Source organism: Erpetoichthys calabaricus, chromosome 14 (assembly GCF_900747795.2).
Source record: "Erpetoichthys calabaricus chromosome 14, fErpCal1.3, whole genome shotgun sequence".
NCBI lineage: Eukaryota > Metazoa > Chordata > Cladistia > Polypteriformes > Polypteridae > Erpetoichthys > Erpetoichthys calabaricus.
In genome coordinates, this window is record NC_041407.2 from 104,409,331 (window position 1) to 104,436,347 (window position 27,017).

Here is a 27,017-nt window from a genome sequence, read left to right on the forward strand (position 1 = left end):
AAGACGTTACTTGTTGGGCCTTCCAATTGAGCTTATTTGGCATGACGTGCTAGGATCATGGCCGGTCTTGGCTAATGACATCATTCAGTCTTTTTACACATATGTGCTGGAAATTCACGAGAACCCATTTGCTTTAAGCCTGATTTCATAAATATTGAACGATTCACAGCTACACATATTATTCATTTATTTATTTAGAAAAAAACCTCTTCATGCAGCAGGCAATACAGTAGACGCAACACAGTAATTCAGCTAACAGTACAGTTGAAATTGCCACACTGGCCTCACTGAATTCTGATTTAACAAGCCCCTGCTCGCTTCGCTCGCCTACCCCCGGCTTTGTGTATCCTGAAATACATTAGTCAAGCTCGTTCGTTTTTGAGCCGTGCCCGCTTTGCCCGCGGCATTTCAGATGCGCGTTGTAGGTGCCTGCGTTCATTGATTGTATCCATGCGGGCGCGTGTTTGTATATCCGTCAGTCGAGCTCGTTCGTTTTGAACCCGTGCCTGCATTGCTTCCGCAGTTTCAGACGCGCGTTGTAGGCACCTGCGTTCATTGATCTTATCCAGGTGGGCTCGTGTTTGTATCGTTGAGCTGTATTGTGTTTGAATTTGGTGTAATGCGTTCAGCGGTTTGTACAATCCCAAGCATCACATTATTCCTAAGTTCACTCCGCAGTAGTGCCACTCACAATATGGCGGTGACGCCTGCGCCTTCACTCCACAGTAGTGCCACTCACAATATGGCGGTGTGTGGACCTGTGGGGCCTCCGTAGCCTCTTCCGTTTGAATCTGGGCTGCAGCGCAGAATCCTCTTTTTTGTGTGGCTGTGTCGTTAGTCGTTAGCTATGGGCGCGTTGTTGCTTCATTTCTCATTCACGTCAGTTGAGCTCTTTCGTTTTTGGGCCGTGACTCCTTCGTGCGCGGTGGATACGACTTCGCTTGCGGTTTATGAGACGTGCGCTGTACGCGCCTGCGCAGTACGTCTCATGGTCCCATCGCCATGTACCTGCGTCCATGCCGTCCGGTTTTCCATTCTCAGTTAGTAATATGGATCTACCAGTGAACAAACACCCGTTCAAAGAAATCTCTGCAAACGAGCCAAAAATGACAATACATCAGGACTGCAACAGACAGATTGCCTGATAAAGTTCCAGCATTGCCACGTAGGAGGTTTTCCTTTGTGTACAGTATGTCCTGTTTGGTGATTGTTTAAATGTGAGTGACAATAGTTGTAGTTCAGACACCTGGTTTGTGGGGTCTGTGATTTTAAACAGGTTTGCATGGCTGCAGAGGGGCATGTGGGAATGGTAGCATGTAGTTGTAGGCACTGTACATATAAAATGGAAGAGAAGGATGTGTTGGGACTCAGAAACACCCAAACAAAACCCTTTATGAACTGGATTTTCGCAATGGAGGGGGGATTTGCATTGCCATCGGATATAGGGATTAATTCCACCATCACTGTTAAAGCATCCTTCTATCTGATTCAACAGGTTGGATCAGAGATGGGTGGCAAACATCAAAGACGAACAAATTGATATCAGCAAATTAAAACATTAAAGACTCTGCAAGCATACAGCTCTCTTTTACAAAAGCATGAGGAAACGCCATCCAGCCCAACTCACTTCACACTCCTATTAGCTCCTTATAGCAGGAGCTAATAGGAGAACTCCCATGCTCTCTACATGGCACCACCATACTCTCCACTCCTCCACTGTGCAGATCCTGCTGATTACGCCAACTGTTTTGCCACAGATATCTCAAAGTGTACATTTGCACTGTGGCATCTGATGGTGGCCAACTGTAAACCTGTGATGTCAGGCTCAGAAGTAGCTTCTTTCAGCATGAGCTAATAGGAGAGCTCACACATGCAGGGACTGCTTTTATCCACTTCAAGCAGAGCGCTTCCTGGTGACACCAGCGAATGGTGGAAATTAGAGGAACCATTTAATCTGAACAAAATACAAGCGAGTTACAATTTCTGGGTTACAAAAATCCTAACTGTTTATATCAATTAGACAGAAATTTGCAGAACAAGTGAGTCTTAATTTTTCTTTAACACATTGAGGGAGTGGGTGGCGTGGTGGCACAGTGCTCTGGAGACCTGGGTTCGCTTCACGGGTCCTCCCTGTGTGGAGTTTGCATGTTCTCCCCGTGTCTGTGTGGGTTTCCTCCCACAATCCAAAGACATGCAGGTTAGGTGGAATGGTGATTCTAAATTGTCCCTTGTGTGTGCTTGGTGTGTGTGTGTGTGTCCTGCGGTGTGTTGGCGCCCTGCCCAGAATATTTCCTGCCTTGCGCCCTGTGTTGGCTGGGATTGGCTCCAGCAGACCTCCGTGACCCTGTGTTCAGATTCAGCGGGTTGGAAAATGAATGGATGGATTTAATCTGACCAGTTGTCTCCACAGTCCAGTTTATTCACCAAATATTCCAACATCATTTTTAATTCTTTCACCTGTAGAAAAGCCACGTATATTCTGGTCATTTAGCTTGTTCTGAAATTCTAGACTGGTGAAACTGTCAATGCTGAGCAATGTTTTTTTTGTTTTTCTTTTTAGTAATTTTGTGTTCCGTCTTTTCAGGTACAATGCTGCTGCCATAATTACTGAAGAGCCGGTAAATAGCAGGACTTTATATCTGGACAAATTTGTGGTGAGCAGTTGTAAACAGGGCCAGGGCACTAGTGAAATGCTCTGGAAGTGTATTCGTCAGGACATAGGCTCGCTTTTCTGGAGGTCACGGTGCTCAAATCGGATCAATCCATGGTGGGTATATACTGTAACTTTATGAACCTGTGCCTTATTTTGTGTACGAGAGGGTACCCAAAAATAACTGGAATTGGGAAAAAAAAAATGTTTTAATAATTTTTACTTAGTCCTCTCCATGTGAATGAATACACTTGTCCCAACAGTTTTCCCACTGGTGGAAACATTTTTGGAATTGCTGAAGAGGAACATTGTCCAATGCCTGCAGCGATTTGTCTTTGACTTCCTCCAAGGTATAAAAACACTTTCCTGTTAGTTCTTTTTTCATATGCGGGAACAAGAAAACGTCGCACGGAGTAAGATCAAGTGACATTTCCCCCTGTTTGAAACAGGAAGACCACTCGTAGACCTGCGTTTTACCTAAAGCTTCCTCATTAAAAGACATTTCAAGCATCACTACAGTTTCAGCAGCTGTTTTCCCTAAGAGAAAACAAAATTTAACTCAGACTCCCTGTTCTTTATGATCACCTATCACAAAATTAGCAGAACGTGTTCAATAAGCACCAAGAAAAACCGACACGAAATGGCGTACGAACAATACAGAGCAACGCCACTTGGCAGACTGCCACAGTATACTGTAAGTATGCTACACTTAGCGGCGAAATTTGCAACTAAGTCGAGTTTGCATGCCAGGTACAGATTCCGGTTATTTTTGGGTAACCCCTCATATGTAAGAGTTTGTTTGAAGAGTTACAATATGTTGATTTTAATCTCTTTTTTTAAATGTGCTTTGTTGGCGGTTGTAGAAATGCCAGTCATATCCAGTCTATCCTGGTGTGTACGGTCCAGCCTTGCCATGGTGAATGTAGATCAGGGGTCTCCAACCTGTCGCTCGAGAGCTACCAGTAGCTCGCAACCCCTTTTCAAGTAGCTCACCAAAGGATTAATGAATCGTACATAAATTTGAAAACTTGATTAGTCAAATTTGGGGTGGGCGATCTTTCCAAAAAATCGTATCATGATCCACAATCTGAATTTCAATCTCTCTTTTCAATGTGGCATACACTTAAGAGAATCTCCGGACTCAAACTCATCAAGACCTAAGTAACACTTTATTTTAAATTTCAAACAAAGTTGAATTCAATTGTTCTGTCGTTCGCTAGCTAAGCGGAGTTAAGGACCACACCCCGAAGCTGACACGTGAGTGAGGAAGGCCCCGCCCCTCGACCCACTGCGTGTTTCTCAATAAATCGGTACGGCAAGTGACCTGTGATACATAGCGAAATGAGAGAAGTCGCAGAATCAACCGGAATGTTCAAGCAAATTATCGAAAGAAACCCGATCTAAATCTGTTAAGTCGTTCTCTCGTGAAAAGTGGACAGACATACAGACAGACAGACATTGGATGTGATATATATTAGTAAACCTTCAAAATAATGTGCAGTTAAAGTCTCAACAGCATTCTCAGCATTTCTGGAGCTTAGTAGAGCCAGAGAACTATAAGAGTCTTCACCAAGCAGCTCTGAAAATGTCTGCTTTGTTTGGGTCTCCATACCTCTGTGAGTCTGACATGAATGTCATGAAGTCAAAGTTCAGAACAAGACTGACAGACAAACATTTAAATGACTCCATCAGAGTGAACCTGAGTGGCTCCACTCCACCAGACACCTCAGTGCCAGTCATCTGACGAACTAAACAACACATCACACATGCAACTCGACCTGTGAATAAAGTGACACAGTGACATGTGACAAAATGACAAATGAAGAAGTCATATCTGTGTATTTGGAATTGCATTGTTTTATTTTGACAGTCTTCATGTTTTAATTCAATAATGTGAGATACACTAGAAAATGCATACGACATACAAAATGCACTTGCAGGTGAACCAAATATTTTTTTGTGATGCAAAATGTGAGTTGTGGACACCAACATCTTGTAAATGTTCAGGCAAAACAAGCTTATTCAGTTTGTTTGGGTTGAAATAAGCTATGAGAATAAACGTTAGAAAACATGAGTAGCTCTCGGCCATTTCCATTTCGTAAAAGTAGCTCTCGGGGAGGGGTTAAGGTTGGAGACCCCTGATGTAGATATTCATGTCTGCATCAGGAGGAAAACAGAATGGCGTGAACATTTCTGCAACAATGTCATCTTAACAGATCACACAAAAGTTGTGTTGTTTTAATAGACTGCTATTGACACAAGAAGACATTTGACAGATGAGAGGAGACCATTCAGTCCATCAAGCCTGTTTGGTTAGCTAATAGCTAAGCTGTCCCAATATCTCCTTCTGATTTTTCTTAAAGGTTGTCAAGATTTTCTCCCTGTCTCGATAGTTTGTTCCAGAGTTCCACAACTCTTTGTGTAAAGAAGTGCATCCTGGCTTCATTTCGAATTGCATTTCCCTTTAATTTCCACTGATGTCCTCACAGTCGTGATTCAACCCTTAAGATGAAAGAATTTTGCTGGATCAACTTAACTCTTTCAGGGCGGATGTCGACTTTTGTCAAAAGGAGGTGTTGACGGTGGTAATCAACTGTAGACGGTGACAAAAACCCACCATTATGTTTTAGTTTGACTCTCTTTGCTAGAAAGAAAGTTAGCTTCATTGGTTTGACTGAGATTCCCTGCGAGGAGCAAACAGCAGCAAAAATGGCATCGACATCTGGCGAGAGATCGAATCGAATGCGTAAAGCAAAATTCTACATGGACGGCGTTTTGCATATTATCGCTGAATTAGACTGAATTGTTGGACACCGATTTTGATACAAGTGATCGAAAACAAATGTGAGGTACCCAAATCAGTTGATCGGTCCCCAGCTGATCGCGTTGCTGAACAGGTTCATGAAGCTAACATGCCTATGGTAATGTTTACCATTTACAATGACAAGGGGTACAAACCAGATTTCGATACACTGCGAAGACAACCTGGCAGCCAACCTACCACGCATTCCTGGTGAACTGGTGGCCACAGATATTTTATGTTGATTTTTGTGTGAAACCATAGTTTTCTGAAAAGAACACAAAGCTATGTTTTCCGAAATAAATATTCAGCCCTCAAAGAGTTAATCAAAGGCTTTGAGGATTTTAAATATCTGGAACAAAATACCAAAGCACGTAGGGTGCCAACAAAAACCTTGGCAGCCTTTAAGAAGGTTCTGGATGAGATAATTTGGACAACTTAGCTATCAGATAAGGAAAGGAGCTTGATAGACTGAATGGGGGTCCTCTCCTTTGCCAAATTGGTTATGTTGTTATGGTGAGGGGAAACAAACTAAATTGATATGGGTAAGTGGGGAGAAAGGCAGAGGATGATTGGATGAAGAGATGCATGAAGATGGAGGTGGTGGGGAAGAGGTCCAGTGAAACATTGAAGAAGACGTGGCTGGAGGTTTTATTGGATGATAGAAAAAGAACCAGAGTACAGGTGCTGGTCATAAAATTAGAATATCATGACAAAGTTGATTTATTTCAGTAATTCCATTCAAAAAGTGAAACTTGTTTATTAGATTCATTCATTACACACAGACTGATGTATTTCAAATGTTTATTTCTTTTAATGTTGATGATTATAACTGACAACTAATGAAAGTCCCAAATTCAGTATCTCGGAAAATTAGAATATCAATTAAGACCAATGCAAAAAAAGGATTTTTAGAAATGTTGGCCAACTGAAAGGTATGAACATGAAAAGTATGAGCATGTACAGCACTCAATATTTAGTTGGGGCTCCTCTGGCCTGGATTACTGCAGCAATGCGGCGTGGCATGGAGTCGATCAGTCTGTGGCACTGCTCAGGTGTTATGAGAGCCCATGTTGCTCTGATAGTGGCCTTCAGCTCTTCTGAATTGTTGGGTCTGGCGTATTGCATCTTCCTCTTCACAATACCCCATAGATTTTCTATGGGGTTAAGGTCAGGCGAGTTTGCTGGCAAATCAAGAACAGGGATACCATGGTCCTTAAACCAGGTACTGGTAGCTTTGGCACTGTGTGCAGGTGCCAGGTCCTGTTGAAAAATGAAATCTGCATCTCCATAAAGTTCGTCAGCAGCAGGAAGCATGAAATGCTCTAAAACTTCCTGGTAGACGGCTGCATTGACCTTGGACCTCAGAAAACACAATGGACCAACACCAGCAGATGACATGGCACCCCAAACCATCACTGACTGTGGAAACTTTAAACTGGACCTCACGCAACGTGGATTCTGTGCCTCTCCTCTCTTCTTCCAGACTCTGGGACCTTGATTTCCAAAGGAAATGCAAAATTTACTTTCATCAGAGAACATAACTTTGGACCACTCCGCAGCAGTCCAAAGGCGAGACGCTTCTGACGCTGTCTCTTGTTCAAGAGTGGCTTGATACAAGGAATGCGACAGCTGAAACCCATGTCTTGCATACGTCTGTGTGTGGTGGTTCTTGAAGCACTGACTCCAGCTGCAGTCCACTCTTTGTGAATCTCCCTCACATTTTTGAATGGGTTTTGTTTCACAATCCTCTCCAGGGTGCGGTTATCCCTATTGCTTGTCCACTTGTTTCTACCACATCTTGTCCTTCCCTTTGTCTCTCTATTAATGTGCTTGGACACAGAGCTCTGTGAACAGCCAGCCTCTTTAGCAATGACCTTTTGTGTCTCGCCCTCCTTGTGCAAGGTGTCAATGGTCGTCTTTTGGACAACTGTCAAGTCAGCAGTCTTCCCCCTGATTGTGTAGCCTACAGAACTCGACTGAGAGACCATTTAAAGGCTTTGGAGTTAATTAGCTGATTAGAGTGTGGCACCAGGTGTCTTCAATATTGAACCTTTCACAATATTCTAATTTTCCGAGATACTGAATTTGGGACTTTCATTAGTTGTCAGTTATAATCATCAACATTAAAAGAAATAAACATTTGAAATACATCAGTCTGTGTGTAATGAATGAATCTAATATACAAGTTTCACTTTTTGAATGGAATTACTGAAATAAATCAACTTTGTCATGATATTCTAATTTTATGACCAGCACCTGTATGTCTAGGATAAACGGGCACTGGAGAAAAGAAATTTTGAGGGCAACTGGCTAGCTTGGGTAAACCTGGAAAGTGGTGGAAAATGGAGTTAACATTTTTTGAAAGACCTTGCATTGAATTATTAGGGAGTGCACTCTACCTTACAAAGTGTGAATTTGTGTCCTTTTGCCCAAGAATAATGAATCAGGGTTGACGTCGCTGTTTCAATTAATCTTGAATCAGCCTATTGATGTCTGTCATGACTGTTCGCATCTAATCCATCAGATTCACTCTACCGTTGTCTGTATAGATTCATGATGATATTTGTCTTTATTTTTTGACATCCTCAGGTATTTCAAGCAGTGCGAAGGTAGCTTTGTCAACGGCAAATGGATTGTTTTCTGGTATGGCCTACCTGACATTCGCAACTCCTATGAACTTGTTGACTACGCCAAGAACATGCCAGATTCCTTTGTCAACTCTGAATGTGACAATTTACCCGAACTAGCCTTTCCAGATCTCTAAGGTCAGAAGCTGAGTCTATCAGCCCAGAAACGTTTTATCCTTCTATTTAGTGACAATCCTCAACTTCAACCTGGCTTGAGTCCAGGACTGCTACTGGTCAGCAGCTACTGTGACATTCTAAAATATTTGCGGGTTTCAGTACCTTATTTGGCCACATGCAGCTTTTTTGTATTTTTCAAAATGATTTATTTTGTTAGAAATAGCTGGCCAAATAATGTAAATAAACACCTTGGACATTTTACTTTTACTTCATAGTTTCTTAAATTCCAGTAACCCACTGCCTAGGATTTTGATGCTGCCACTGTGGAAATATTAGGTAAAATCAAAAAAAACAGTCAAACGTAATACTGCATATCAGTGGAAACGTTTTGAACATTTCCCAACAAATATTGTATTGTGGATTTTATTTGGTTCAGCAAAAACAACTAAAAATGAGTCACCTCTGTAAACTCTTTAGTAAAGCCAAACCCCACAGACAGTACCTTTACCCACCCAATATCCTGCAACACATAAAAGCAACAAATAAAAGTAAGGGTCGACTAAAAGCTTTTGATCACACGCAATTCCATAGTGTTGTAAATTCACAATTGGCAGAAACACCACCCAGTGGTACACATGGAGCACCCACAACCCTGTGCTCTGAGTGGCGGCTGTTTAGTCTTCAGCCTTGTCGTCTGTCTTCTTATATAATACGCTATACTGTGGCTGTCCGTTTGTCTGTCCAGGATTTTAAATCACCTGTAGCTCGCAAACCGTTTGACCGATTTGACCTGAAATTTGGTACACATATATAGGGTGTCCCACTCGGGAGTACAACTTTAAAAATGCGAATTACTCGCAAACGCATGAATGTACAGGCAAGCTGTAAGAACTGAACATACCTGTATTTAGTGGAAAACAAGTCCACATTACAAAAGGTGCTGAAAATATCCTCCCCCAATGTCCACGCACAAGGAAACGCGACGCTCCATATTTGAGAATGTCCTCTGCAACATGTCACTGTCGATGGAAACAATTTCACGCTCGATGTTTGCTTTCAGTTGTTCGATGGTCCTGGGTTTGCTTGCATAAACCTTGCCCTTTAAATATCCCCATAGAAAAAAATTCAGGGGGAGTTAAATCGGGCGATCGAGGTGGCCACAAACCTTTCGAGATCACCCTGTCTCCAAAAAACAATCGGATCTCTTCCATACTGGCATGAGAGGTATGGCACGTTGCCCCGTAGCGGCGCCCGCTATAGTGCCCGCCTCTTTATGACACAGAATCAATTCTGCATTAAATAAGGAATATTTTGAACCTTGTTGCATGATGATACATGCACGCGTTGCAGAGTAATTCGCATTTTTAAAGTTGTACTCCCGAATGGGACACCCTGTACAACGTGACGTCTGCTTTATTACTCTTTTTATTTTTATTTTATTGTAGAATCAACTCTCGGCAGCAGGGCAGGAGTGCAGCACATGTGTATGGGCGCTGTTCTTATCCCTACCACCTTCACCGTCACTTCCTCTGTCTCTTCATATCTTAAATCAGTTAATTAAGTTAAAGGAAAAAGTAATCAGTTAAAGGAAAAAGTTAATTAGCAGTGAAAACTGGTCACTGATTAGGAAAAGGGTTAGGATGAAAACCTGTAGCCACTGTGGCCCACCAGGCCTGGAGTTCGCCACCCCTGTCTTAAATCATTCCTGAGGCAGATTGAAGACTTACAGTGGTGTGAAAAACTATTTGCCCCCTTCCTGATTTCTTATTCTTTTGCATGTTTGTCACACAAAATGTTTCTGATCATCAAACACATTTAACCATTAGTCAAATATAACACAAGTAAACACAAAATGCAGTTTGTAAATGGTGGTTTTTATTATTTAGGGAGAAAAAAAAATCCAAACCTACATGGCCCTGTGTGAAAAAGTAATTGCCCCCTGAACCTAATAACTGGTTGGGCCACCCTTAGCAGCAATAACTGCAATCAAGCGTTTGTGATAACTTGCAATGAGTCTTTTACAGCGCTCTGGAGGAATTTTGGCCCACTCATCTTTGCAAAATTGTTGTAATTCAGCTTTATTTGAGGGTTTTCTAGCATGAACCGCCTTTTTAAGGTCATGCCATAGCATCTCAATTGGATTCAGGTCAGGACTTTGACTAGGCCACTCCAAAGTCTTCATTTTGTTTTTCTTCAGCCATTCAGAGGTGGATTTGCTGGTGTGTTTTGGGTCATTGTCCTGTTGCAGCACCCAAGATCGCTTCAGCTTGAGTTGACGAACAGATGGCCGGACATTCTCCTTCAGGATTTTTTGGTAGACAGTAGAATTCATGGTTCCATCTATCACAGCAAGCCTTCCAGGTCCTGAAGCAGCAAAACAACCCCAGACCATCACACTACCACCACCATATTTTACTGTTGGTATGATGTTCTTTTTCTGAAATGCTGTGTTCCTTTTACGCCAGATGTAACGGGACATTTGCCTTCCAAAAAGTTCAACTTTTGTCTCATCAGTCCACAAGGTATTTTCCCAAAAGTCTTGGCAATCATTGAGATGTTTCTTAGCAAAATTGAGACGAGCCCTAATGTTCTTTTTGCTTAACAGTGGTTTGCGTCTTGGACATCTGCCATGCAGGCCGTTTTTGCCCAGTCTCTTTCTTATGGTGGAGTCGTGAACACTGACCTTAATTGAGGCAAGTGAGGCCTGCAGTTCTTTAGACGTTGTCCTGGGGTCTTTTGTGACCTCTCGGATGAGTCGTCTCTGCGCTCTTGGGGTAATTTTGGTCAGCCGGCCACTCCTGGGAAGGTTCACCACTGTTCCATGTTTTTGCCACTTGTGGATAATGGCTCTCACTGTGGTTCGCTGGAGTCCCAAAGCTTTAGAAATGGCTTTATAACCTTTACCAGACTGATAGATCTCAATTACTTCTGTTCTCATTTGTTCCTGAATTTCTTTGGATCTTGGCATGATGTCTAGCTTTTGAGGTGCTTTTGGTCTACTTCTCTGTGTCAGGCAGCTCCTATTTAAGTGATTTCTTGATTGAAACAGGTATGGCAGTAATCAGGCCTGGGGGTGGCTACGGAAATTGAACTCAGGTGTGATACACCACAGTTAGGTTATTTTTTAACAAGGGGGCAATTACTTTTTCACACAGGGCCATGTAGGTTTGGATTTTTTTTCTCCCTAAATAATAAAAACCATCATTTAAAAACTGCATTTTGTGTTTACTTGTGTTATATTTGACTAATGGTTAAATGTGTTTGATGATCAGAAACATTTTGTGTGACAAACATGCAAAAGAATAAGAAATCAGGAAGGGGGCAAATAGTTTTTCACACCACTGTAAGTGCCAGCTTAAGTGAAAAATTAAGGAAAACATACTAAGTAATTGCAACACAAACACTGACTTAATCAGTTTTAACACAATAAGATGCCGACAGAAGAAGAGAAGCAGCGGTCCACTAGGGTGGAGAAGAGAAGAGCTGCTCAGGAAGAAGCAAGCGCATCAACCTCTGAGCAAACGAATGCTAAATGTACAGAGAAAGAGGAGGAAAACTAGGAATGCTCAAGTCAAGTGGATTCACTGCACGTTATTGTTACAGCAGTGCGCCATTACTGGTTCATTTATATTTGATTAGCCATCCCCTGCAGCTTCGCCCGCATATTAGTGAAACAGGACAGTGAGGAGGGCACCGCCCAGCTCCCCACTCCTGACGTCACACTTCCCCCTCCACTCGGCCCGCAGCCTCTGTCTTGGATTAGCGCGAATATACAGTATCGCTTCTGCAAGCGAACTATGATTCTTAGTGTAATGAGAGAAGTCGAAAAATCAACCGGAATGTTCAAGCAAATTATAGAAAAAAAAAAAGATCTCAATCCGTTGAGCAGTTCTTTCATTCGCTAACTAAGAGGAGTTAAGGTTACGCCCCGAGGCAGGCACATGAGTGAGGAGGGCCCAATGAATCTCTCTCGGATTTGTGCTAATAAATCGGTATTGCAAGCGAACTATGATTCTTAACGCAATGAGTGAAAAATCAACCGGAATGTTCAAGCAAATTATAGAAAAAAAAGATCTAAATCCGTGAAGTAGTTCTCTCGTTCACTAACTAAGCGGAGTTAAGGTTACGCTCCGAGGCAGACGCGTGAGTGAGGAGGGCTCTGGCTTGCTGCGTCTGTCTCGGATTCGTGCTAATAAATCGGTACTGCAAGCAAACTCTGATACTTAGCACGATGAGAAAGTCGCAAAATCAACGGAATGTTCAAGCAAATTATAGAAAAAAAACCCGATCTAAATCCGTTAAGTAGTTCTCTCGTGAAAAGCGGACAGACATACAAACGGGTCTAAAAAACTATAAGAAATTTCGCACTTGGACCATGAAATTTTTAAAACCGTTTCTTAGCGAGCACCTATGGGCCAAGGATAACCTACATTCCAAATTTCAAGTCCCAAGTCCTCACGGTTCGGGAGATTTCGTGATGAGTGAGTTGAGTGGTATTTGGACATGTTTATTTCCTTTATGTGCATTGGAACAACACAAAAAAACAGACAAAAAGCCAAATCTGATATCTTTTCACACAAAACTCAAAAACTGGGCTGAACAAAATTATCGGCACCCTCTACTTAATATTTGGTTGCATGCCCTTTGGAAAAAATAACTGAAATCAAGCACTTCCTATAACCATCAACAAGCTTGTTTCACCTCTCAACTGGAATTTCCGACCACTCTTCTTTTGCAAACTGCTCAAGGTCTCTCAGATTTGAAGGGCGCCTTCTCTCAACAGCAATTTTGAGATCTCTCCATAAGTGTTCAATCGGATTTAGATCCGGACTCATTGCTGGCCACTTCAGAACTCTCCAGCGCTTTGTCTTCAACCATTTCTGAGTGCTTTTAGAGGTATGTTTGGGGTCATTGTCCTGCTGGAACACCCCTGACCTCTGACGCAGACCCAGCTTTCTGACTCCGGGCCCTACATTGCGCCCCAATATCTTTTGGTAGTCTTCAGATTTCATGATGCCTTGCACACAGTCAAGGCATCCAGTGTCAGAGGCAGCAAAACATCCCCAAAACATCTTAGAACCTCCACCATGTTTGACTGTAGGTACTGTGTTCTTTTCTTCGTAGGCCTCATTCCGTTTTCTGTAAACAGTAGAATGATGAGCTTTACCAAAAAGCTCTACCTTGGTCTCATCTGTCCACAAGATGTTCGCCCAGAAGGATTTTGCCTTCCTCAAGTACATTTTGGCAAACTCCAGTCTGGCTTTTTTATGTTTCTGTGTCAGCAGTGGGGTCCTCCTGGCTCTCCTGCCATAGCGTTTCATTTTGTTCAGATAGTTCGAGTTGACACTGTTGCACCCTGAGTCTGCAGAACAGCTTGAATATGTTTTGAAGTTGATTGGGGTTGTTTGTCCACCATTCGGACTATCCTTCGTTGAAGTCTTTTATCAAATTTTCTCTTCCATCCACGTCCAGGGAGATTAGCTACAGTGCCATGTGTTGTGAAGTTCTTGATTATGTTGTGCACAGTGGACAAAGGAACATGAAGATCTCTGGAGATGGACTTGAAGCCTTGAGATTGTTGATATTTTTCCACAATTTTTGTTCTCAAGTCCTCAGACAATTCTCTGCTCTTCTTTCTGTTCTCCATGCTTAGTGTGGCACACTCAGACACACAACAGAAAGGTTGAGTCAACGTTTCTCCATTTTAACTGGCTTCAGGTGTGACTGCTATATTGCCAGCACCTGTTTCTTGCCACAGGTGAGTCCAAACCAGCATCATATGCTTGAAATAAAACGATTTACCCACAATTTTGAAAGGGTGCCAATAATTTTGTCCGACCCATTTTTGGAGTTCTGTGTGACATGATGTCAGATTTGGCTTTTTTTCTGTTTTTTTGTGTTGGTCCAATGTACATAAAGGAAATAAACGTGTGTACAGTATACCAAAACATTTGTAATGGCAATAATTTTCTGGGAGAAATGGTGCATTTTCTGGGAAAAATCCAGGGGTGCCGATAATTTCGGCCATGACTGTATGTGAATTCCCCTTGGGATTAATAAAGTATCTAAACTAAAAACTTGAACAGTTTTGATCCAAACGATTTCTTTCAGTTCAAGTGATGAAACTTTTCCTTCTTCGAGTGCCTACCTTATTTGCTGCTGGCCAGCACTTTACACACAGAACGAGTTTTCGGCCTCCTGGTGTTGATTTTATCTGCTGTGCTTTCCCATTTTGTTCAGATTGTTAGCGTGTGTCTCAAAGAGTACCGTTGTAACCCCGTCTCACGTTTGATAGACTCATTTTTTTCTCGTCTCATGATGTCTGACTCGTTGCAGGTTTGAGAATTAGTCATAGTTTAATAAAAGCAATGTTTTTCTTTACGTGATTACACTTCTAGTTAATGTCTTATGCAAACAGAAGATTGAGCCCAAAATGTTTTCACTTGATGCGGATGTGCTGTGGATTGAATATACAAGCAACATTTAGAGGTTTAGGGGAAAAAAAACACAACAACAACAACAGAGTATATAATTTAGTGTATTTTTTTTTTTTAAATTCAGATTAAAAGGTTGTCATACAGTATTTACAGCACATCCCTATGGTCTATTTTTATTCTTGAAAAGGAATCTTGCAGTAAAATTATTGGGAACAAGCATTACTTACACTACAATATTTTTTAAAAATGCATGTTGTATCATTATCTAGAGGTATGAACAGGTCATAAACGTTTTACCTGATAATGAAATTAAAGTGACACACGTAATATTCCCTAAAGGGCATACTAGAAGAGCCATAATAAAAAAAAAACGGAGTTCAAAGGTCAGAACTGTAAATGTGCTAATGTCACAGTCAGCTGCTGCAGGGTTTCAAGAAATATTTTCACAGCTTCACTTCCTATCGTTTCAGCTAAGATGATTTGTGTTCATTACTTTTGTCTGGGTGCCTCGAGAGGAGCCGTGGTACTGTATGAGGAAGTCGGGAGTGGCAGAGAAGTACGTAAGAGTTGTACAGGATATGTACGAGGGGAGTGTGACAGTAGTGAGGTCTGCAGTAGGAGTGACGGAGGTGGGATTACATCAGGGATCGACTCTGAGCCCTTTCTTATCTCCAATGGTGATGGACAGGTTGATAGACGAGATTAGACAGGAGTCCCCGTGGACTGTGATGTTTGCTGATGACATTGTGATCTGTAGCGAGAGTAGGGAGCAGATTGAGGAGACCCTGGAGAGGTGGAGATATGAGAGGAGAGGAGAGGAATGAAGGTCAGTAGGATCACCACAACAGAATACATGTGTGTGAATGACAGGAAGGTCAGTGGAACGGTGAGGATGCAGGGAGTAGAGTTGGTGAAGGTGGATGAGTTTAAATACTGGGGATCAACAGTACAAAGTAACGGGGATTGTGGAAGAGAAGTGAAGAAGAGAGTGCAGGCAGGGTGGAGAAGAGTGTCAGGAGTGATTTGTAACAGACGGATATCAGCAAGAGTGAAAGGGAAGGTCTACAGGACGGTAGTGAGACCAGCTATGTTATATGGGTTGGAGACGGTGGCACTGACCAGAAAGCAGGAGACAGCATCTTCAACTCTGCCACCTCCAGCTCTAAGAGTTGCATTGGGTGTGACGAGGATGGAAAGGATTAGAAATGAGGACATTAGAGGGTCAGCTCAGGTTGGATGGTAGGGAGACAAAGTCAGAGAGGCGAGATGTGCAGAGGAGAGATGAGGGGTATAATGAGAGAAGGGTACTAAGGATAGAGCTGCCAGGGAAGAGGAAAAGAGGAAGGCCTAAGAGGAGGTTTATGGATGTGGTGAGAGAGGACATGCAGGTGATGGGGGTGACAGAGCAACATGCAGAGGACAGAAAGAAATGGAAGAAGATGATCCGCTGTGGAGTATAGACCGCCAGTGTATGAACTAGTATGTGCAGACAAAGGGGGCATTAGTCACAAGCACTTCAAGGTCTGCTATATGATGATGATGATGATGATGACTCTGCATAATCGGAGGATTCGCTTTACCACAATGAGTAAAACTACAGCACACTTTCAAAGTCCCAACTAATGGCATGCCACAGAATACTTGACATGTTAATGGTTGCCTGGCTGCTCTTCTGTAACATGCGTACGTCTCCTTTTTATGAGTTAATTATACAGCATGCCTAGTTATGTAACCAGCCACAATGCGACAACCATCTTGCACCAGATTAAAATGTACATCTTTGAAAGCACAAATATGTAAGAAATATATAGCTGCCATTTATATGCATACAGTAAGAAGAAAATTAATGTCCCACCACAGAGAATTAGAAGTACAGTTTAAGGACGCGGCGCCCCTAAATACAAGGGGCTTCTTGAACGTTCTCCAAACCAATCTCACTTTTGGCAAGTTCATTGGCAGTCCAACACCTTTGTGAAGCCTATTTTGGCAAATTTCAGTTCAGTTTTGAGATTCAGTTCTACTACTCTGCCAAGGCCTGAAGCCCTTCCTAGGTAGAGCAAAAAATAAAAAAAGGCTTCCTGGTGGCATTTCAAAAATGAAGGCGCTTCACTGCAAAAATCTCTTTGCAGCACGCCTAAACTCACTTTCAGAGTACAAACGAGAGAGCGTTCTGAACATAAAGTGAGCTGCGTTCATTTTCTGCAGGAACTTAACCGAGGGCGGCACAGTGGTAGCGCTGCTGCCTCGCAGTAAGAAGACCTGGGTTCGCTTCCTGGGTCCTCCCTGCGTGGAGTTTGCATGTTCTCCCCGTGTCTGCGTGGGTTTCCTCCCACAGTCCAAAGACATGCAGGTTAGGTGCATTGGTGATCCTAAATTGTCCCTAATGTGTGCTTGGTGTCTGTGTGCCCTGCGGTGGGCTGGCGCCCTGCCCGGGGTTTGTTTCCTGCCCCGTGCCCTATGCTGGCTGGGATTGGCTCCAGCAGACCCCCGTGACCCTGTAGTTAGGATATAGCGGGTTGGATAATGGATGGATGGGACTTCACTGATCATGAAGATGCATATTGTCAACAGTTTAATATGAAAAGCTTTGGATGTAAGAACAAGTTAGCTTTTGAACAAATGTTACAAAAGACAGAAATCTAATGCAAAGGCAAATACACAGTTTAGGTTATACCTCTGTGTTTAAGAATAAAAATCAAATATAAAATGTACCAATTGAAGAAAGCGCTTGCTAAATTCAGTTTCAGAAATTAAAAAATGGTGTTTTAGAAATGTAGAGCTTTACATTTGGGAAAAAAAAGTGACAACAACTTATAAATATAAATTATATTTAACTCTTTGAAGGCTGAACATTTTTTCCAAAAAAAGAAAAAACACAAAGCAAAGGCTTCACACACAAGTCAACATAAAAAACTATGTGCTGCGACTGCTGTGGGCGCATGTTCGGCATCTCCGGCGGCTGTGTGGGGGGGGCACCTCGTTGGTATGCACGGTGGGCCAGCTGCCCGGCTGTCTTCACACAGCAGGTGGGTGGTGGTGACGGTTGCAGTGTGACGCAATATAGTTTGTATGTCTTGACATTATAAGTGGTGGTCCTCCCAGGCAAAAGCTGCTTTGGGCACACCAGCTACACGAAAGTGTTCAGCACCACGATCAGATGATGCCGGAACCTCACTTTCGTTTTTGATATCCAACTCCAGATCACTTGTATCAAACTCATTGGAGTCTGACCGGTCAGAGTCGTATTCAATGAAACTACGTAAAACGTTGCTTTGCACATTCACTTTGGTCTCTCGCCAGATGTCTGTGCCATTTTAGAGATTTTGCTCTTCACTACTCATGCACGCGTAGAGAATCGAGGTTAAATCTTCAAAGCCATGTAACTTTCCTTCTAGCAAAGAGAGTCAAACTAAAATTTAAGGGCGAGTTTTGTTGCAGTTTACAGCTGATTACCATCCTCTACTCGTGAATTTTGACAAAAGTCAACATCAGCTGTGAAAGAGTTAAAAAGACATTTGTGTATGGACTGGTCATTGCATGGAGGTCCACCCAAGTACTGTGCTACAGGATTTAAAAACAAAAAACAAAACTTACCTTATTCATTTGTAGGTCTGACTGATGGCTAAAAATAAATTTAAAGAAATTTTCCCCTACCCTGTTCCCTAGTAGCCTTCATCAAAGATGGTGACCGTCAAAAAGTTCAGACTTTGAAAGCTTTTGTAAGATGTCAGATATCTCCTGAACTAATAGATATATGTGAGTGATTTAGCATAAAGTGAGGATTGTTCGTCTCCCATCATATACTCTGAAATCCGTCCTATTCTGTACTTTGGTGAAGTCCTAAAGTACACCACGAAAGGTGGGAGAGTAAAGTGGTCCGTTCCCTCTTCACTCGGCAGTCCAAGCCCTTTGGTTGTCGTTGTTGGTTGGGAGCCCACTCTGACGGTGCATCACCACATGACAAAGCACTTGGACTTTATATATACAGTCGACCCTTGATATATGACCGGCCTGACATGCGAACAACTTGCTTTATGACCAAAATTTTTGTTTTGAATTACGACCAACATCTTGCATTATGACCCGAATGCGGTCACGTGTATCCGCTTGTGCGATTGTAAACAAACAGCTGAAAGCATTTGTAAGCGTCAGTCGGAGCCCAGATACATGTGTTTGTGGATGTAATTTTGGTCAGTGCGAAGATAATGAAGGTAAAGAAAGCGATCACAATCGAAACGAAGAAGGAAATTGTGTAGAAATATGAGAGTGGCGTTCGTGTGACCGATCTCGCTAATATGTACAGCATGTCGAAATCCACCATCTCGACAATTTTACAAAGAAAAGATTTGTATAAGGAAACTCCTTCCAAACAATAATCACCTTCCATTTCATTCTCCTTTTCCTTCCTTCCTGCAAGCCAAAGATGTCAACTTAAATGGTGAGTAGAGTATGAAATTGTTGTTTCTGGTAGGCTAGGCACCTTTTATAACTTTTTGGTTAGTACATTAGAAAAAGTATTGGTGTTTTTGGTAAATTATGCACATTATACAACCCTTTTCTATTAAAAAAAGTAAAGTGTTGCTGTGGGCGGTTCGGAACACATTAAGGGCATTTACGTTATTTTTATGGGAAAAATAGTCTTGACTTACAACCAACTTGAGTTATAACCAGCCCTCGTGAACAAATTGAGTTCGTAAGTCAAGGGTCCACTATATATATATATATTATATAAAAGAGGCATGTAAACAAAGTTTTCTTTGGGTATTTTAATGCTAAGAATGTTATTTTTTAAAATGTGATGATAGAACGAAAATGTAATATGCTATTATTACATACCAGTAACGGCGCACTGCTGTAACGAGAACGTGCAGTGAATACGCTTGACTTGAGCATTCCTAGTTTTGAGATTCTCTCTGTACGTTTAACATTAGTTTGCTGTTTCTTGAGCAGCTCTTCTTTTCTCCACCCTAGCAGCTTCTCTTCTTCCGTCGGCATCTTTTTATGTTAGAACTGATTAAGTCAGTGTTTGTGTTGCGATTGCTTAGTACGTTTTCTTTAATTTTTCACTTAAGCTGGCACTTCATATCTTAAATCATTCTTGAGACAGCTTGAAGAGATAGAGAAAGGGACGACGAAGGTGGTAGGAATGAGAATGGCGCCCGTACACATGCACCACACGGCCACCCTGCTGCGTGCTGCCAAGAGTTGATTCTACAATAAAATAAGAATAATAAGAGGAATAACCTTGGAGGCCAATCGTCACGTAGTATGTGTACCAAATTTCAGGTCAATAGTTCAAACGGTCTGTGAGCTACCGGAGATTTAAAATCTTGGGACAGACAAACGGACAGCCACGGTAGCGTATTATATATAAAGATTCTTATCTAGCAGGCTGTATCTCTCAAAAACTAGGCTAAACACAATAACCACTTTTTTGATGGGTGGAATACTATCATATAGATATTAATAAAGAAAAAAAACAGCAATCACATTTTTATACCTTGCCCCAACAAAGTTACTTGCAAACAATGTGAAAATAAGATTTCTCTCAAATATAGAGAAATGGGAACCCATGATGGCGTAACTATTTCAAATTTTTGTAATTTGTTTTTGTGCTGCTTTAAAAAAAAAAACCTGAAAAATAAATATCTGATCATCAATTTTAAAGGGTTATAAAGTAAAGAATATGATAGATTTCAGAGCATATAAGTGAAAAAGTCCCCACTTTAAACATTTACTGGTTTAGGAGATATGTGACATCACGTAAAGGCTTCAGAATGCTAAAATGGGGGTTTAACTTTTTTTTTTTTTTTTGTCCATCATTCAAACAAATGAATTAAAAAAGTTTCATATTTTTTTAAAAGCCATGCAATAACTTTTTTTTGGGTGAATCTTAATAGAATGACCTGGACATGATAATTCATTTGGATATTACATATGTATTACATTCATTCATTTCCTTAACTTACTTATCCAGGGCATGGCCACAGAGAAGCTGGAGCTTATCCTAGCAGTCAGTGGGCACAAGGCAGGGATAATTCCTGAACAGGGCACCAGTCCCTTTGCATGCACATACATATGCAGGGCGAGTCAAAATTATATTAACATTTGAATGGCGGAAACAATTTATTCACAAAACATGAAAACGTGAAAGATGATTTACAGGAATGTCTCAACCTGTTCGCCATCACGTTCAACACATGTACCATATGTGGCAAAATTAGATCAAAAATTACGGTGAATGTTGATGCAGAGCATCATCCAAGAGCAACGCAAAGCAATTCAATGCCGGTTCTGACAGGTCCAATCTACAGCAGAGTTTGTGACGAGTTTCATCTTGTTTGATCCTGTCAGTCGTTTGTGAGCCACTGTTGAATTCAAGTGTGGTTTTCAAGTTTGTTATTAATAATGTCGTTTATAATTGAGCAATGCATTAACATGAAATTTTGTTTCAAATTGCAAAAAGCTCAGGAAACCCATCAGATGTTAAAATCGGTTTATGGTGACACTGCCCTGACAATTAAGACTCTTTACAAGTGGTTTGACTGATTTTATAATGGATCTGACTCAGCTGAAGACGAGAAAAGATCAGGACGTCCTTCAACATCAATAACCGAGGAAAATGTTGAAACGTTTTCATTCTTCATCATGACATCGCTCTTTGTCACACATCCCTTCTAGTACGACAATTTCTGTCAATAAAAAAACATTATGCTGTGTCCTCATCCACCTTATTCGCCGGATCTGTCACTGTGTGACTTCTGGCTGTTCCCCAAATTGAAAATGACCATGAAAGGCAAACCATTGAGGACACCCAGGCAGCCACGACAGCCCAACTAAATTCACTCTCGAAAGAAAACTTCCAGAACGGCTTTGCAAAGTGGCAGGAGTGTTGGGAGAAGTGCATTTGAAGTGGAGGAGCGTATTTTGAGGGTGACTAGTAGTTGTAAATCTTTTACTGCAATAAATGTTTCTTTTTAAAAACATTCACCGTATTTTTTTTATCACACCTCATATTTTATTTATATATAGATATATAGAGATATATATATATACATATATCCATCCATCCATGTTCCAACCCGCTGAATCCGAACACAGGGTCACGGGGGTCTGCTGGAGCCAATCCCAGCCAACACAGGGCACAAGGCAGGAATCAATCCCGGGCAGGGTGCCAACCCACCGCAGGACACACACAAACACACCTACACACCAAGCACACACTAGGGCCAATTCAGAATCGCCAATCCACCGAACCTGCATGTCTTTGGACTGTGGGAGGAAACCCACGCAGACATGGGGAGAACATGCAAACTCCACGCAGGGAGGACCCGGGAAGCGAACCCAAGTCCCCAGGTCTCCCAACTGCGAGGCAGCAGCGCTACCCACTGCGCCGCCCCTTTATACATATAGATATAGATATATATAGATTAGATATATATAATCTATCTATATATATATATATCTATATATGATATAGAGATATATAGATATATATAGATATAGATATATATATATACACACACACACGTTATGGACAAAACCCTAAGTTCGGCCAGTTCCCGAATTGGCCAGTCATTTCACATTTTGGCAGAGAGTCCCTGATGTTAAGTCACTATTTTAGGGCTAAAATAACAGAAATGTGAAACCTACTTATATACCTAATCTTAATTATTGTGAAACAACCAAGTGGTGTCTGCTTTCTGAACAAGAGCCGCCAAGGCTACACTCGATGCAATTGCACTACTAAGTGCGCAACAAATCACTGCTCATGCCTTTTTTCTTCCGACTTTGGCCGGTTACCCCATACTATTTTGCAAACTGGCTGGCCAAGTTCCAAAATTGAGGAAAAGATCGGACATTGGCTGGGCAATTTACAGCGGCATCAGCCAAAGCGGGAAATGGCCGATTTCGGGTTTTGGCCGTAACACACATATATACATATATATATATTTTTTGTTCTTTATTTCGCCTTGTACAATTTCTTGTATTAGGAATTTGCTAGTTTTCGCATACCCCTTGGGGTCAGAGTGCAGGGTCAGCCATTGTACAGCGCCCCTGCAGCAATTACAGGTTAAGGGTCTTGCTCAAGGGCCCAGCAGAATAGGATCTCTTTTTGGCAGTGACAGCGATTCAAACTGGCAACCTTCTGGATACCAGCGCAGATCTTTAGCCTCAGAGCCACCACTCCGCCCCGTAATTATATTATATATATATAATATAAATATATATATATATATATTATATATATATATATATATATATATACATACATACATACATACACATACATACACACACACCTATATATAGGTTCCTGCTGCCAAAATTCTGACTGTGCCAGTCAAAAGTGATGCCAGGCCCAACATACCACACATGTCAATGCAGTATCCACGCAAATCCTACATATTCAGATGTCTTTGTTGCAAAAATCGCTACAAATTTTGAAAGCAGGAAAATGCATTACTTAACCTGCTCCCCAAGCAATCAGCCAGTCTTCACACAAATGCCTGTTCATTTCTGCACCATTTATCATTTGAGGAAGATACAATGCATCTTCTTTTCTTTCATTTCATGATAAAGCCATAACTGAATGGCAAAGCTGCGTGTCACTAATCCAGCACTGCGAAGAGCAGCAATATACTTCACTATACGTCACCACTTTTCTCCTGAGCAGCAGCACACATTAATGTTGTGAAAGGTCACTTTATCGGATATTTAAGAAAGCCTTAAAAAGCTGCCCAATTCATCTAAATTCAAGATATTGCTGACAAACATTTCTATGGATGCTGTAGGAATTAATCAAATCAGCTATAAATTTAAAATCATACAGAGAGTGGAAATGACAAATACAATCTGATAAAAAAAAGACCACCATGCAATCATCAATTAAAGCAAAGAACAGCCCGTGTCTAATAGGCGCTTGTCAGCTATTTCAACATCTTCATCTTGCTCTTTTGCCATACATGCTCAAAGCTATTGAATATGAAAAGTACATTTCCCTGAAGGAGAGTGTTTGACTCCTATGAGAACTGTGCAGTGCTACTGTAAACAACTGACTGAATCCCCAAAAAAAACTGGACAAGTCTGTTGAAGTGGTCAGAGCTACGTGCAGATTAGGTCATCCGTCAGTAGCAAGGATGAGTACAGCACCAAAGATGCCCACATTTTGTCCCATTAACTTTAACTGGTTCCAGAATTCCACACGTCGAGTGTTGTGCCAGTAGCCAATATTTCCGTCTATAAAGAGTATGATGAGCGGAAGCAGAGTTGAGAGGATCTGAGCAGCAACGCGGACATAGTAACCTGAAAGGAATGATAAGGCCACCACACCATAGAGGACAAACAGAAGCTGCAGGGTAATTTCACCACCAGGGATGTGGTTTAAGTAGGCCAGTCGATCCTCCTGACTGTGCTGCAGAGAGTAGGCCTTTAAGGAGGGGGGGAAAAAAGAAGAACAATTAACACCAGCCTATGGAGAACTAGGAGAATAAAAGAATGCAGAAAATTCAAACAATTATGTTCTTGTACAAATGTACCCAAATCACTCTAAATTAACTGAATAAACACAAGTGTTAAGTAAGGTGGTGTGTTGTAAGTAAATGTTAAAACACTCCACTGCATTATGTTAAGCAGATACATAAATCAAGCAGTTTTGAAGTTCTTTTTATTTTAAACTAGCGACTGGGAGCCCAATCGAATCGGGCTACAAATTCTACGTTTGTGAAAGCAATACTTTCTCTGCAAAGAATTATTTGTTTTTTTAAGTGCCCGAAATGATTTTGTTCAAATGTATACATTTGAGCAAATTTTGGTGTTTCACCCTCTCCGGGGTGCAAGGGTCCAGACTGATGGTATATTTGGCCATGTATTCTGTAACAATATAGACCATGGCCTGGAAGCAGGGATATTTGTGTGCCCATGGATGCACAGGCTAATGCACTGTTGTACTTTCTGATATTTTCCAAGAAGTGTTTGGAGTTTGGGTCTAAATATGTCAACAGGCTCTTAAACCTGTCAGGGTATCTGTAAGGATTAATTCCAACCTTTATGGCAGCAATTGTACCTTGCTTGCTCTCACAGGTGAAGTTGAATGAGTTGCAATGTTTGCACAGGTTGTCAAATGCGCCAGAGTGGTGCTCCGGAACTTCGTCCTCAGTAATATCTGTGTGATTGCACATGGCAATGCCGTGCCGCTGAGCATTTTCATGCCGCAAGGCACGGGCTGCTCGATGTCTTTCAACCTGTGCTGCATTTGCGGCTGCTCGAGCTTCTTCAGTCACTTGTGCACGGCTGGCACAATTTCTTTCAACGTTAGTAGCATTCTGTAGCGCACATTCTTCATCTGTCCTTTGTGTCCGATCTGCACGATTTCTTTCAGCGTTAGTAGCCGCACACTGCTTATCCGTTTGTTGTGCATGTTGTGTACATCTGGCCACATTAGCAAGTCTATGTTCCTCGTCAGTCACGTGACTTCGTTTCCTACACATCCTTTCCGCGGCCCCATTGCGATCGTCACTCATTTTAGATCCGAGATCGGCTAAAATGTAAACAATAACCGTTGTTAATACCCGGCCGTCATTACTCCTGCTTCTAACTTGTATTGAGTCGAGGTATTGACGCAAACACCATACATACGGGGTATTGACGCAAACGCCATACATACGGATACTATCAAATTATATATAAGGATAATGGGTGCCGATTATATGTCAAACCAGCCAATTACCACAAAAGACAACAGGAACATCTAGCATTACATTTCTCAGTTTATCTTTAAATCTCACATGGTAGCATAGATGCTGCAGATGTTCTATCAGACGGTTGTAGCGAGCGCCCTCTTTTACGCGGTGGTGTGCTGGGGAGGCAGCATAAAGAAGAGAGATGCCTCACGCCTGGAGAAACTGGTGAGGAAGGCAGGTTCTATTGTAGGCACAGAGCTGGACAGTCTGACATCCGTGGCAGAGCGACGGGCGCTGAGCAGACTCCTGTCAATCATGGAGAATCCACTGCATCCACTGAACAGGATCATCTCCAGACAGAGGAGCAGCTTCAGCGACAGACTGCTGTCACCGTCCTGCTCCACTGACAGACTGAGGAGATCGTTCCTCCGCCACACTATGCGACTCTTCAGTTCCACCCGGGGGATAAACGTTAACATTATACAAAGTTATTGTCTGTTATACCTGCATTGTTATCACTCTTTAAATTTAATACTAGGCTCACCCGCCTTTTAAGGCGACCAATTTTTATCCTCAATTTGTGTGCGCTCCATGTGTACATCAGGCATGTAAGTGTAGGGAATGAGAACATCAAAGTGCCCATTCATAACATCTCCAAAAAACCAAAGTTTTTTATCCCCTCGAGTGCCTGTCCAAAGTCGTACAATGTCATCCCAAATCTGTACCGCCAAAGACGGAGTTTCATGCACTAAATAAGCTATAGATGAGAATAAGCAAGCACCATCTCCCCTGATATTTACTACGCGGAGAGGCATTTGTACTCCATCAACATTAATTATTTCCAGAGACATAATTTTGTCTATTTTTCCAGCGCATCGCAAACAAAAACAAGGGAACGATGGGAGCACCAGAACTCTGCTCACATCGCGTCGCTTCGTACTGCAAGCCGCAAGTAGTAATTCTGTGATAAGCGGAATACCGCTACGCTTTGCACTCACAGGACGGAAGGACAATCCTGACCGCTTTTATATAGTAGATATATCGCACAGTCTGGAGTAGAAAATCATCTTTTACCTGGAAAAACGAAACTACAAATCCCATCGTACATTGCAAAATGGACGGGGCGTGCATGAAACTCCGCGCCTGCGTAGCACTCATGGGACCGAAGGACAATCCCGACCGCTTTTATATAGTAGATTGTTTTTTTATCCTTATGCTGCTGCTGGAGTATGTGAATTTCCCCTTGGGATTAATGAAGTATCTATCTATCTAGTGGAGAACCCTGGTACACGTCTTCTCCTTATTTTGGGAGCTGTTTAAAATGAAAGCTAATTAGATACTAAATTAATATTAAATGTTGAGGCTTTTCATATATGTAGAATGAGGAAGCTTAGACAGAAGGCTGAACTGAAAGTTCTACAAGACAAACATTAAATCACAGGTTGCTTGCAAAAGTTAAAATATAAAAAGCTGTGTGCGAGTGTGTATGCTCATTCAGTTCTTTACCAAGGGACCAGCAGATTACAGCCTAGCTAGGAGTGATGACATGACAGCCCGATTTAAAGCGTGACAAAAAACGTGACACAAAATCATACAGTAGATATGTGTGTGTGTATATTATATATATATATATATATATATATATATATTTTTTTTTTGATAGTAAACTATGCAACATTCCATGATCTGCTTCTCGCAACT

At 41.8% G+C, this 27,017-nt stretch overlaps 2 protein-coding genes across 2 annotated transcripts in view; one reads left to right on the forward strand and one right to left on the reverse strand.

Moving 5' to 3' along the window:
* The window catches only part of nags (N-acetylglutamate synthase), a 41,371-nt gene extending 32,463 nt beyond the window's left edge, over positions 1-8,908 (forward strand). Inside the window, exons 7-8 of the mRNA XM_028818724.2 lie at positions 2,585-2,767; positions 8,043-8,908. Coding sequence (XP_028674557.1) covers positions 2,585-2,767; positions 8,043-8,217 — 358 coding nt within the window. The 3' untranslated portion in view covers positions 8,218-8,908. The remainder of the gene's footprint in view (positions 1-2,584; positions 2,768-8,042) is intronic.
* Positions 8,909-23,324: 14,416 nt separating this feature from the next.
* Positions 23,325-27,017, reverse strand: part of tmem101 (transmembrane protein 101) — a 14,637-nt gene continuing 10,944 nt past the window's right edge. The window contains exon 4 of the mRNA XM_028818725.2: positions 23,325-24,064. Within this exon, the coding sequence (XP_028674558.1) occupies positions 23,756-24,064 (309 nt within the window). The 3' untranslated portion in view covers positions 23,325-23,755. The remainder of the gene's footprint in view (positions 24,065-27,017) is intronic.